The sequence below is a fragment of the Coturnix japonica genome, chromosome 2 (genome assembly GCF_054131305.1).
Source record: "Coturnix japonica strain WE chromosome 2, WE-NBRP24, whole genome shotgun sequence".
Classification (NCBI taxonomy): Eukaryota; Metazoa; Chordata; class Aves; order Galliformes; family Phasianidae; genus Coturnix; species Coturnix japonica.
The window spans coordinates 21,019,093-21,032,129 of NC_140664.1; the positions used below are offsets into that span (position 1 = coordinate 21,019,093).

A 13,037-nucleotide genomic window follows, 5' to 3' on the forward strand; every position below is an offset into this window, starting at 1 on the left:
CTGTGGGCAGTATGGTGGTAGGTGGATGGCTGTACTGGATGATCTTAGAGGTCTTTTCCAATCTTAATGATTTTATGATTTTTCCTTGGTCCTTATTGATTGTACCATTGAGTGAACCAGTGGGAGGAAGTGGAGACACTTTACATTCTATATAGAAGAATGAATATTTCAGATGAGATGGAAGCATTCAAACTATTTATAAAACTCTTTTGTAAGCTGTGCAGTACATTATAAAAGCAATTATTTGAGATCCACTCTTATAAGCATCAAAATCCTGAAGTTATTGAACCTACTCATCGTCCACTGGGGCCAATCCACATCCACTTCATTAAGAAGTGCTTTTTGCATCACTCGTTTTTCTCGGTAACTTGTTTCAAGATGTGGAAATGAAGCAAACTGACTTGTCAGGGACTGTAATTTAATATAGATGAGATGGCGAAATACAGAATTTTCTAAGGGTAGTGGATAGAAGACAAAATATAATAGGATAACATTATTACCTGAAAAGGTGATTAAAAATAATTGAATGTTTTCTTTCAATTTTTTTTGAATAATGTTGGGAGGAAAGAAATCTGGATTTGCTGACAGTTACTGTGACCCAAAATGACAGTAGCTTTTATCTGACTTTTAATTTAAATAACTTTAATATTCTTACTCATTTCACTGGAGCTTTTTGGATTGAGGACACTCAGCAGCTTTTAAGACTGTTGTTCCCAAATAGCAGTGAATACATTGTCATGCAAAAGGAAGATGCAGTATGACTTGCCTGGAGTATAATGAGGTATCTTAAAATAATTTACTGTCTATCTTCTACAGAAAACCAGCAATTATCATACTGTTATTTCTTCAGTATAACTTAAAAGGAAGAGCTTGTCTCAGTGTTTTGTTTTGGTGGCTTTTTTTTTTTTTTTTTTCCCCATTCTTGCCTACAAGGAATACATTCAAAGAAGTAGCAGGCTTTTAAAATGCATTAGGCGTGTGTTCCTCATTTTAACCCCTCGCTGGTAAATTCCTTAAAGAAACAGGACATTATCTGCTTTTAAAATGTGGTTGCAATTTACTTCTGTTTAAATGCAGATGCCAGGTAGAAGGTGTTGCTTTTGGAAACAAGGCTCCCCCACCAGAGGTTTTATTTAGGTCTTATTAATCCACATGATCAACATTTGAGATGTAATTGAGAGAATAACTCCATTATCTGTTTGCAGAGTATCACTTCTACAGAGGTTGTTAAGGCGTTTAAGTTAAAATTCTGGAGAATGAATCAAGGTGTGCACTGCTTCATGATGCAGCATTTTTTCATTTACACTTCACTGGATTTGGACTAGTGCAAAGCAGGGTCTGTTCAGAGAGTAAGTCTGGGACATTATGGAGCCCTAATACTGACTGACAATTGCTCTATGTGTAGCTCCAGGCTCCTCTCTTAAACCTGTCAAGTCACTTTGGGTAATTCTGAACATGGAGGCTGTAATACATACATCTCTTGCAGCTAGTTAAGAGGATAAATTAATTATTTGAAATTGGCTTGTAAAATTATTTTAACTACTAGTCTATCTTTCACTGCTGTATATAATAACAGCTGCAGGCAGTTCCCAGTGCCCATAGGCTCAGCTTATACCAAGAAAGAGTGAGAAAGCAAAAGATTCCCGAACCTTGTTTGTTTCGTAGTCCAAGAAAAGATCAGAGAGGCACTGCTTCTGTCATGAGAGCTGCGCTATTGAGCCCAAACTAGGGGTGGGGACAACACTGGGTGATGCCTACAGGGCTCTTCTGTTCCTATGCTGGAAATGGAGGGCAAGGGAAATTCTCTGCTCCTATTTCAAAACTGGAAGTAAAAATTCTGGACAGAAAGCCTGCACTTACCTCCAGTCTTGCAGACTTGGAATCTGCAGGAATGCTGTGGTTCAGTTGAAAACCTTGATGAAATCTGTCCGTGCTCTTGTTACCTTATCTGCATTGTTCTATGCTTCCTCCATTGCGTGCAGGGCCTCTCCACAAGCATGCTGTGGGGATTCACCAGGCACAAGGTACTTTGCTGGGTTAACTTGCCAGATTTGGCCCATAGATTCATCTGAATCAACAAATAGGAGGCTCTGAAGGCTCTGATAATTAAGTGGTACTGTTCTTTGAGTGCATTACACCATCTGGCCCCAGAATTAGTTCTTTATGTTTGATTACTGAACTTGTTTGGAGGTAGTGATAACTTTTTGAAGCTCTAGCTTGATTTGCTTTAAAGATCAAAAGAAGTTCTTCAGCTTGTCAGCTGGGACTGTTGCATGTGTAATGAGCACTGCTAGGACACAATCAAGAGTCCAGCTCTTGGAGGAGATGATAGTCAGTGTTTTGTGTCATGCTGGAAATAATTCAGTAGCCACCAGATTTGTAAGTAGTATGATGGTTGCTTTCAAAAAATGCAGTTGTGTGTTATATTTTTCTTTATCCCTGTAGGACCACAAAGTAGAAGAATTCATAAATTCTCCACTTTATTCAGTTATGATAATCAGCTATGAGATGCTACTACGATCTTTGGATCAAATTCAGGCTATAGAATTTAACCTCCTGATCTGTGATGAAGGACATCGTCTGAAAAATAGCTCTATTAAGACAACTACAGCCCTCACTAGTCTGTCTTGTGAGAAGAGAATTATCCTTACTGGTTAGTATTTACAGTTTAATATTTAGCTATGACAAAAGTACCAGATTGACATAAAGGAAAAAGGATATTGTAAATATGACAGGAACATAACATAAACTTTTGGAATGGGTATTAAGTGCACAAATATCGGATCTTTTAAAAAGAGATTATTAAAAAGGAAGAGTGACAAGCAAAATTTGTCTAACTTAAGGGATGGGTAAAGAGCTGTGGAACTTCTGTAAGGGAATCAGGACTCCATTTTTATACACTCATTCTTTTCCTTTGCTGTTTAACAAAATAACTTCTGGGATCCCTTTGTCAAACCAACTAGATATGCAGTCTATTCCATTAGGAAGATAGTAGTTTATTAATCAGAGTGAAATTCTACATTAATTCGATATTCTGAGTTATTCCCATTGAAATAAAATATCTGTTTTCAGGATGCATTATGAATTTTATGAATACGTTATTATAGATACAGAATTAATTTTTCTCTTTCCAGGTACTCCGATCCAAAATGACTTGCAAGAATTTTATGCACTAATAGAATTTGTAAATCCAGGAGTACTTGGTTCTTTATCCACATACAGAAAGATATATGAGGAGCCCATTGTCAGATCCAGAGAGCCTTCAGCAACAAAGGTATGTTATTTAACAAAAAATGCAATTATAGAAGGAAATTAGTAGATAACAATGTGAAATTTGCTTTCTGTGGAATAAATGAACTTCAGGAGTATTAATGGGAGCAAAAGCTTTTCAGCTTCTTATTTGAATAAATTTGGTTGTTTTCCAAAGGGAGGAGAGGAATACACGTGCCTTGAGATTATGGCTGCTCTTTATCAGGCATCCAGCATCTTGAGTTTCCAAAAATGTCATGTAAATTACCATATGAGGATACTGTGTTATGTCTTAATTTCTCCACAAGACTGCATTATTTTATTACGTCAGTCAAGAAATTTGTGGAATATAATTTGAACCTTGTGTATCTTCGGTAACTTTATCTTCATTTGTTGAAGACTCGAGAAACCAAACCTAGAATTAAACTAATGCAGTGGTATTAATTATGGAACGGATCATTATGTTATGCTGGAAGTGGTATCATGCATTTAAAATATTCACTACCTAATGAAAATAACGTAGAAAATTATTTTGATGAAATGCAAGATGAGCATTAATTTTGTGCTTTGTTCTTTTAGGAGGAAAAAGATTTAGGAGAAAAAAGAGCAGCAGAACTCACACGCCTCACTGGACTCTTTATTCTTAGGAGAACACAGGAGGTTATAAACAAATTTCTTCCTCCAAAAAAGGAGAACATAATCTTCTGTCAACCAACAGCACTGCAGCTTGAATTGTATCGAAAACTGCTCAGTTCTCGAGTTATTAGCTCCTGTTTACAAGGCAGGCTGGAAAACAGTCCTCAACTAATATGCATCGGAGCTTTGAAAAAACTTTGCAATCATCCGTATCTTCTATTTAAAGCTGTGAAGGTATCTATCTGCTTGGGGGGTGGGTGCCTGTAATTAGTCATTTCAGCTGACAGAGGTTGCTAGAAATATGTTATGGTCAATGTGCATGTTAGTTAAGGTCGTTTCTGCACTGTTTTCACATCTGGCTTGCTTTAGGAGATTGGCTTTCAAAAATGCAAATGTTAGGAAATCTGCACATAGGTATGTCTCCATCTTCATATCACCTTATTTTCTCATTCTTCCTTACCTTTGTGTATTTTCCCTCCAAGTGTGATCCCTGAATATTTGTAAAAATACATTCAAACTTGAGCTTTCCAAAGAATACTTAGTTAGAGATTATTCTGCATATTATGTCTGTTGGTTCCCATGAAGCCACCCTCTGATATCGTCTTGAGTTCAGTGATACTGACAGCTCCAGGCCTGACACATCACTGGTACATGCTGCCTCTCTTTTTCCTGGAATCCTGTCACTCTCTACACCTCGTTAGTTCCACATAAATGTTCTCATTCCTACAGATAACTGGTATGATAGTTCGAACTTAGTATTACTGACTTATATAGATACTAGTCCAAGTGCGGTTAAGGTGAGTGTAAATATAAATGTTCCTTAAAAGATGTTCTTCATGACTTTGCAGGAATGTCCACAGCAGACATCTCTGTAAATTGCAACTCTGGCAAGTAAAGTGAATTGCCTTGACTTCATTGTATAACCGTTTGAATTTTTCATAAATGAAAGTGTTTTCATAACCCTTGGAAATTATCTGCATGGAAACGACTGTATGTGCAGGTCATTTATTACTTTTTGCTGTTTTAAAACTGCTGCCCACACAGTACTGGAAGCTTACTATGCTCATGTGATATGCTCCTTTGTGACAGCTTTAGATTCCTCTTCTTGTAATAAAAATGTAGCAAATTTTTAGAAGTAAAAGAATGAAATATATATATTTGTGGGGATGTGAAGCTTGAGTCCTTTTATTTCTAATAGGAAAAATCCAGTGATCCAAAAAGTGATGAGCATATTGAGTCCAGTCTCTACGAAGGGCTAACAGATGTCTTTCCACAAGATTATACTTCTGACACTTTCTCTGAAGCTGATTCAGGAAAATTGCAGGTGCTGGTGAAGTTGTTAGCAGCAATCCGAGAGCTCAGCTCTTCTGAAAGGCAAGTGTGAAAGAAAGGTAAAAGGCAGATGATCGGAGTGGCCTGCTGCATATTGTTTTGCTTTTCAGCTGCGTAATAGGGACATACTATTCAAAATAACGTCTTTGCAACTGTTTGCAGAGGTACTGGACATATTTGTGCATATCCTGGTTCTTCCTCATTAATTCTTAACCTGAGATTTGCAGCCAACACAATTTTCAAAGTTGCTCCTCTATGATTTCCAGATAAATATACCTGTATTTTTCATATTGAGTTCCCACAACTAAGGCAGAGTTAGCTACAGCCCACTATACTATGGAAATCTCAACACAACCTTGTGTCTTGTGGTGACTTTTTAATGTACTCATGCCTTGAAGCCCAGCTCTTCCAAAAGTAGTTGGCTTTTAGCTTTTATTTTAATTGATGCTTAAATAGGACATTCTTTAATTTAGTAGTGAGAAGTTACAGCAGATTATTTATGGCTTAAATTAAAAAGATATTTGTCCACTCAGTAGTATCTCCCTCAGTACTTGGTGGGACAGAAATTCTAGATTTTTAGGTCCTATTTACTCAAAAATTAAGAGAAATAACATTGACCCAGGATGAGTTGTTAGTTGGTCAAGAGACTGAGTTACTAAACTCAGTTAGCTTTTTCCATAAGTAGACTTATCTGCATTATTTATTCGTTGCTACAACATCCTCTACAAATGCTGCCTTAAGAGCAGCTATTCTGTATAAATGTAGATTTTTAAATAAAATTCTCAGTTTGGTTCTGGATCCCTGTAGTCTCTGCATTAAGCAAAATTCTCTTGTGAAGGAAAACATTAATTATTTAACATCTGAATGCTTGATGGTGAAACATAATGTATCTGAATCTAGTGCATGCTGCAAATAACACTGAGTTCTGTTTGTTTCTTAGCAAATATGAGTAACCTCAGGCTGATGTTTAATTTTTGCTAGATTTGTCATTCCGTTTTTTCAGTTGCCTTCAATTATTTGTTATTGTACTTCAACCTGACCTGCCTCTAAGATTTTGAGATAACTTTGTTTCATTGTTTGACAGAGTTGTACTGGTATCCAATTACACTCAGACATTGAACATACTACAGAAGACATGCAAAAGTTATGGATATTCTTATACTAGACTTGATGGAAATACTCCCGTCTCCCAGAGGCAACAGATTGTTGATAATTTTAATTCTAAATACAGTCCAGCTTTCATCTTTTTGCTGAGTTCAAAAGCTGGTGGAGTGGGACTGAATCTGGTTGGAGCTTCTCACTTGATCCTTTATGATATTGACTGGAATCCAGCTACTGATATTCAGGTCTGATATAATTGTGTACATGTGGGTTGTGATGGGCATCAAAGGAGCTCCTGACTGATTTTGAGATGTCTGGCTTTACATATATTACTGCTACCCAGCTATCTATCACCTTGTGCCTGGATAAATACAGTAATGGAGGAAATCTCTGAAAAGAAGAAAAGATTATCTCTTGTTAATGTATATATTTGTATCATTAGAACCCCTTTTGCATGAAGAGTAAAGTCTGGTTTCTTTAGAGGTGTGAGTCATGTATCCCTTTCTTCTCCTGCCCATTTTTTAACTGGAAAGTTGTGTTCCTATAAAGAAAACTATGATCAGAATACATAGCATGTGTTACTGATGATTTACTATAATTAAGAAAAGAGAGATCCCGATCAGAATTAAGGGAATGAAGTAAACACATGACAACAATATTAAAAGGAAGCAAAGCCAGTGCCATGCTGTGCTTGTAATGGTATCCTTGGTTGTAAGTGATTATTTAGTTGGAATAGAAGCGTTCACTTAAAATAGTCCTTAATAATAACAATTAAAAATATATGTTTTTATGAATAAAGTAAGAAACGTCTCTCTGTAGAGTGCTGCTAAATTCATGACACCTGAAATAACCTCAGATTCTTGGCCCTGGTCCTGTTCCAAGAGTGTATTAGTACCCCCATGTGGTCACTTGTTTTGTTGCTCTAAACACAGTCTGCTATATCAGCCAAATTTACTACAGTTTGCCTAGAACTGCAAAGCATGTTGTGGGTAGTTGTACCTACCAAGTACATGTAACCCTTACATTTTTTACTAAAATTGTATAATGCTAATCTTACTTTTTTGTTTAAGAACTGCATATGAAACTGATCCTACAGTCTTAAAAGGAATGGCAATGCCATTTTTGAAGACAAAGCAGAGATGGACAAAGCAAGTGATGTTTTCAAAATAATTTACAGTTAATACCAGAAGACTTTTGTAAAAACAGTCAATGACAGCTATTGAGAAATTATTTCTTTGGGCAAATCTTTCTGCCTGAGCTAGCAGAGCCAGTGATTAGATCAGCAGAGGCTACAAGTTTTAGCAGAAATTTAGTCCTAGAGTAGGCTGTTAATACTCTTTATCTTTTTTCTTTCTTCAGGCAATGGCCAGAGTGTGGAGAGATGGTCAGAAACATACTGTTCATATCTACAGACTTCTAACCACAGGTCAGAGATAGTGCTGTAACACATTCTATAGAAATTTTGCCAGTAGAAGAAAGAGAGGGAGTTTTTGGAAGTAATTTGTTCTTGAAAGATATATTTAATTTGCTCTGAATTCAGTTGAAATAGATCCATCCCCTAGATTAATTTGCCTTTTCAGTGCTCTTGTTTTTATATCTGAAAATAGTGGTTCAGCATTTCCTATGAATATTGGTCATAGAATCATAGTGTCATAGAATTGCTCAGGTTGGAAAAGACCTTAAAGATCATCAAGTCCAACCACAACCTAACCATAGTAGCCTAACAAACAACTCACCACTAAATTTTGGCCCTGAGCACCACATCCAAATGGATCTTAAATGCAGTCAGGGATGGTGACTCAACCACCTCCCTGGAGAGCCTACCTCAGTGCTTAACAACCCTTTCTGTAAAGTAGTTCCCAATATCCAACCTAAACCTCCCCTGGTGCAACTTGAGGCCATTTCCCCTCATCCTGTCACCTGTCATCAGTGAGAAGAAATCAGCCTCACTCTCGCTGTAAGCACCTTTCAAGTATTGGAAGAGAGCAATTAGGTCTCCCCTCAGCCTCCTCTTCCCCAGACTAAACAGCCCCAGTTCCTTCAGTCTCTCCTCATAGGGCATATTCTCCAAGCCCTTCACAAGCTGTGCCGCCTGGGCACACTGCTGGCTCATTCAGACGACTGTCCATTAGTACACCAAGGTCTGTTTCCATCGGGCATCTTTCCAGCCACTCCTCCCCCAAGCCTGTAGGGTTGCCTGGGGTTGATGTCATCAACGTGCAAGACCTGACACTTGGCCCTGTTGAAACTCACACAGTTTACCTTGGCCCATTGATCCAGTCTATCCAGATCCCTCTGTAGTGTCTGTTATCAAGAAACAGATTTTACTTTTCTTCTTGACACATATTGGTCAAAAATTATTCCATATATCGTTTTTTCAATACAGGCTCAATAGAAGAAAAGATTTATCAAAGACAGATCAGCAAACAGGACCTTTCAGGGGCAGTTGTAGACCTTTCCAAGACATCTGAACATATCCATTTTTCTGTTGAGGAGCTCAGAAATCTCTTTACACTTCATGAGAATTCCAGCTGTGTTACCCATGACTTACTTGAATGTGACTGTATGGGGAACAAAGACCATCAAAGTGAGTTTCATTTTCATTATCTCTGGCTATTACAGATGAACTATATGAACTATATTCGCCTGTCTTTGGAGAAAACTACAAAGCTCAGTAAAACGGGACTGAAGCAGTGAGATTCATTATGGGACCAGCCAGATATTGTCTGATTTTTCTGATACATAGGAGACCTTCATAAGATAAGGAGAAGAAATATTAGTTTCTTACAGTAACAACCAATTCATATATTGTGCATCTTAATTATTTGAATTAGCTATGGCCAGTTTAGGTAGGGATTTGTTACAATCAACAAGTGTTATGTATATTTTGTTTTCCCTAAGTATTCCACGGCAGTAATGATAGCTTCAGTTTCCAATTTCCTAAAGAAAAAAAGTGTCTATTGCCTGGGTACATTTCTTTTCTTGGAGTATGAAATATGTATATACAGTATTCACAAATATATATAATAATAAATAAATAAATAAATAAATAAATAAACAAAACATGAAGGAATGGCTACGAGAATGCACGTTAACACAGTTAAGTAATACATGAGAATACAAGTAATACAGACCTGCTGACTATTTTGCTTGGTAGTTTTCATGTTACTGGATAACAGGCCAGTGCTGTCTCGGTGTATCCAAAATGGGATGTTTATAGTAGTAAATCAAGGGAAAACCAGAAAGACATTCATAAACTTTAATGTTAGAAATGATAGAATGAGTTGGGAAATGTTTGGCTTCCTAAGGAGCAGAGAACAAATTGGCTTATCAGTTTCCTTGTCAAATTGTTATGAGTCATGGTCTTACAAGTCATGGTTGTGAGTCAGAATGCAGCTACCATTAGTTGGTGTCTGAATTTACTAAGAAGAGAAAGTTGTCAGATTACTTCATTGGGGATCCAGCTCCTGGTTCCTGGAAATAGATGTGACATAGAAAATGCTAAGAACTCTTACTGATTTGTCATCTCCATTTCTAGCAAGTATGATTCAAAAGACGAACTAAATTGGAGCTAAACAATACCACAGGCTTTACAATGTATGAACTTTTTACAATCTCCATTATATCTACCAATGTGACTGTATGGTCTTGACCAAGCTCCTGTTGGCAGTTCATACTGGGACCATCTTTAGCAAGCCTCAAGAGTTGTGAAAGGAAATAATTAACTATGTGTGGGTTGTGTAGACAAGTTGCCTGCTATTTTTCTGACTGCAGATCAGCTACAAAGTATTATACTATTATTTTACTTGATCGTGGTTTTATTTATGAAGTTAGGAATGCAGAATCTGTAAGTACTTGCAGAGTGCATCTAATCTAATTTTTCTACTGGATGGTAAAATAATAAATTTCAAGTCTAGTGCAAATGCATATCATCAGTCAAAAGGAAGGTCTTGCATATGGGAGACATTATGGTCTCTTCAAAAGTTTAAAAAACTGGAAAATACTGAGTCATGTTGCTTATGTCACTTGCTAAGAAACACATAACTGTTGTGAAACTAGTTGATGACACGGTTTAAATCAATAACAGCAGTGATGCAGTTTTCTCCATCAGAAGTGATTTCTTTATTTATCACATGCATCAGATGAATCACAAAGTCAGCAATACATGACATACCCTGCAATGAACTGCTGTTCCTTGGCACTCTAGACTCCCTAGAATCTCTACAGTTCAAAGTCAGTTCTTCTCTGTGTGCTTCACAGGGAATTGTCTGTTTCTTACTGTGATATACAGTATACAGTGTGGCATTTTTTGAGCAACTTGGCATAGTGTGAATGTACAGAGTGCACTAGAGATCCACCTCTGGAGTGCTAAGTTCAGTGAAATAACTGTTTGAACTCTTCTTAGCTGGTTGGAATGACTCCTGTGGGAGGAAATAGAAACTGGCTTGAATTTTGCTGCAAGATACTTCTACATTCAGAATTACTTAAAGAGTGGGAAAAAACACAAATATTACAGAATTGGGAAGGTGGAAGAAGGGAAATTGCCAGATAGGATATTTCCCTTCCCATCTGTTTGTGAAAGGATTCATTTTTGAACTAGCATACGGTGATTTCGATAACTTTGATCCATGAGCAAGAAACAGCCTTTCCCCTCTTACTGTGGATACAAATGTTCAGTTTTCATTGACATAGAAGGATTCTTTACATTGCTTTATTTTCACATTCATTATCACAGTCTTATTGATTCAGACTGAAATATTCTTAGTTTTCCCTGATTAATTTTCTGCATTCTTTTTTCAGATCCTTCATCAGAAAAACCTTCAGTGTCCAGATGTTGTCAGCTCAAACAAGACCAGTGGAAGCATAATTCAAAGAAACCTCTCTCCATGTCACAGTTGATGCAATGGAAGCATTTCTCTGGGCAACATCAGGCTCTACCTGATCCTTTTCTTGAAAGGATAAAAGAAAACGTTTCTTTCATTTTCCAGAATGTAACCAATCCAACTTCCCCCACCCAATAAAACTACAGTATCTTTCCCTATCACTCACATCCTTCTCACAGTTGAAGTAAATAATTGATGTACAAAGGTATTTTTGCCAAATTCTGTACTGTGTGGTTTTGATGAGGTTTTTGAGTAAACACGATTCCTGAGGTTTAAAAAAAAAAAAGGTACAGGGTAATATTAAGTTAATAATAATAGCAATCATACAGGTTTTCAAGTCTAACCTCGCTTTCAAGTCTTCTGTTCCTTTGATATCTTTATCAGTAAGATTGTTTTTATATACATTCCTATGTATGTGTATTTTGTTTTATAGTTTTTGTTTGACTGTAATGATTTATTATTTGTAGAGCTGGCAACTCTGCAGCCACATTTGATAATATTATGCAGTGCTATGTGCTGTTTACAAGGCTCTGGCTGGATTTTTGTTTTGACAATGAAAAGTTGTGTGTCTGTATAACTGTGGCTTTATCACCTGAGGAGTGTTTGTTCCCCAGAATTCAGAGTTTATGGAAAATAGTAGCAAATAGCTACTGAGGGCCAAGTTTCTGAGACCAGCTCTTGTTGCTGTGTCAAAATGTTGTGAAACTCACCTATTGCTTTTACCTGGAAAAATAAACAAACTTCATTTCTCAGGCATGTTGAGTACAGGCTTATCTAATTTTTAGCTTACTTTGTTTGAGGACTGTTTTTGTCAAACTGGAGTACTGCACACTTTCACTGGATGTTTTTCTTAGGCTACGCTTTCCTTCTTTCTGAAGGCACAAAAGCTTGGGATCAGGTTACATCTTGTATGTGAAGTACTTCGAAAGACCCAGAGGAACAGAAGACTGGACAATTTTCAGCAAAACTTAGAGAATTTGAAAGACCTTGAGCAAGAATAGGACTCCATTGTGGTAATCCTGCAGCAGGCTGTATGTTGTAGATAGTCCTGATATTTGGTACCTGTTGTGATCACAGTTGTTCATTAAAAGGTCCAACCCGTTTTCAGCAAACAGTGCTCTCCCTTTCTCTAGGATGTCATGGAATTCACAGTCCAATCTAATCCATCATCACTGTGAGTCTGGGAACTGGAAATCAAATCCACTGACTTCACTCCACCATTGCAATCTATTTCAGAGGGTTTTTGTTGGTTTCTTTTTCATTTCCTTTGAATCTGGGAACTGAATGTCAAAAGAAAATAATGACAGATAAAGTGAGGGCATGGTGGAGAATATCAACAATTTTGAATATTTTTGGCATGCAAATTGGTACAATTAGAATGATGAACTGAAGAATGAAAAACTAAACAGAGTTTAGTTCTATAACATTTTAGGTTGTCTGTTACAGAACTTATTCCTCACCCTGTGTATGGGGAGAAGATGTTCATGCTTATCCAGGTGCTGTGCTATTTCATCAATTTTCTGTTAGATAAAGACTATCTAATAGCTTGCAGATCCCACAGCTTATTTTAATTAGCAAGGCCAGGATTTGCTGCAGCTTTGAAACTCAAGACAAGACTGTAGCCAATCTATATAATAATGATTGTTATAATTAACAGTTGTTTGAGACCAATTATACTTGATCTGTGTTGCCCATAAGTTTGTCAGCTGTGTCCCTGTCTGTTTGAAGGAAGCATGCCAGCTTTCTCTCTTCTCTGCTGACCTTATATGTGGTTTTGTGCATGTGCATGAAAACGTAGGTAGCACCCATTGGTGTTTTGTTTATGGGAGCCTGATC

At 37.1% G+C, this 13,037-nt stretch overlaps 1 protein-coding gene across 4 annotated transcripts in view; it reads left to right on the plus strand.

The window, feature by feature from the left end:
* The window catches only part of RAD54B (RAD54 homolog B), a 56,773-nt gene extending 44,816 nt beyond the window's left edge, over window positions 1–11,957 (plus strand). For all 4 annotated transcript variants that reach the window (XM_085537205.1, XM_015855932.3, XM_015855933.3 and 1 more), the window contains 8 exons: window positions 2,446–2,653; window positions 3,135–3,274; window positions 3,829–4,119; window positions 5,084–5,259; window positions 6,302–6,563; window positions 7,678–7,744; window positions 8,705–8,905; window positions 11,119–11,957. In XM_085537205.1, coding sequence (XP_085393331.1) covers window positions 2,446–2,653; window positions 3,135–3,274; window positions 3,829–4,119; window positions 5,084–5,259; window positions 6,302–6,563; window positions 7,678–7,744; window positions 8,705–8,905; window positions 11,119–11,339 — 1,566 coding nt within the window. In that variant the 3' untranslated portion in view covers window positions 11,340–11,957. The remainder of the gene's footprint in view (window positions 1–2,445; window positions 2,654–3,134; window positions 3,275–3,828; window positions 4,120–5,083; window positions 5,260–6,301; window positions 6,564–7,677; window positions 7,745–8,704; window positions 8,906–11,118) is intronic.
* Window positions 11,958–13,037: the final 1,080 nt, after the last annotated feature.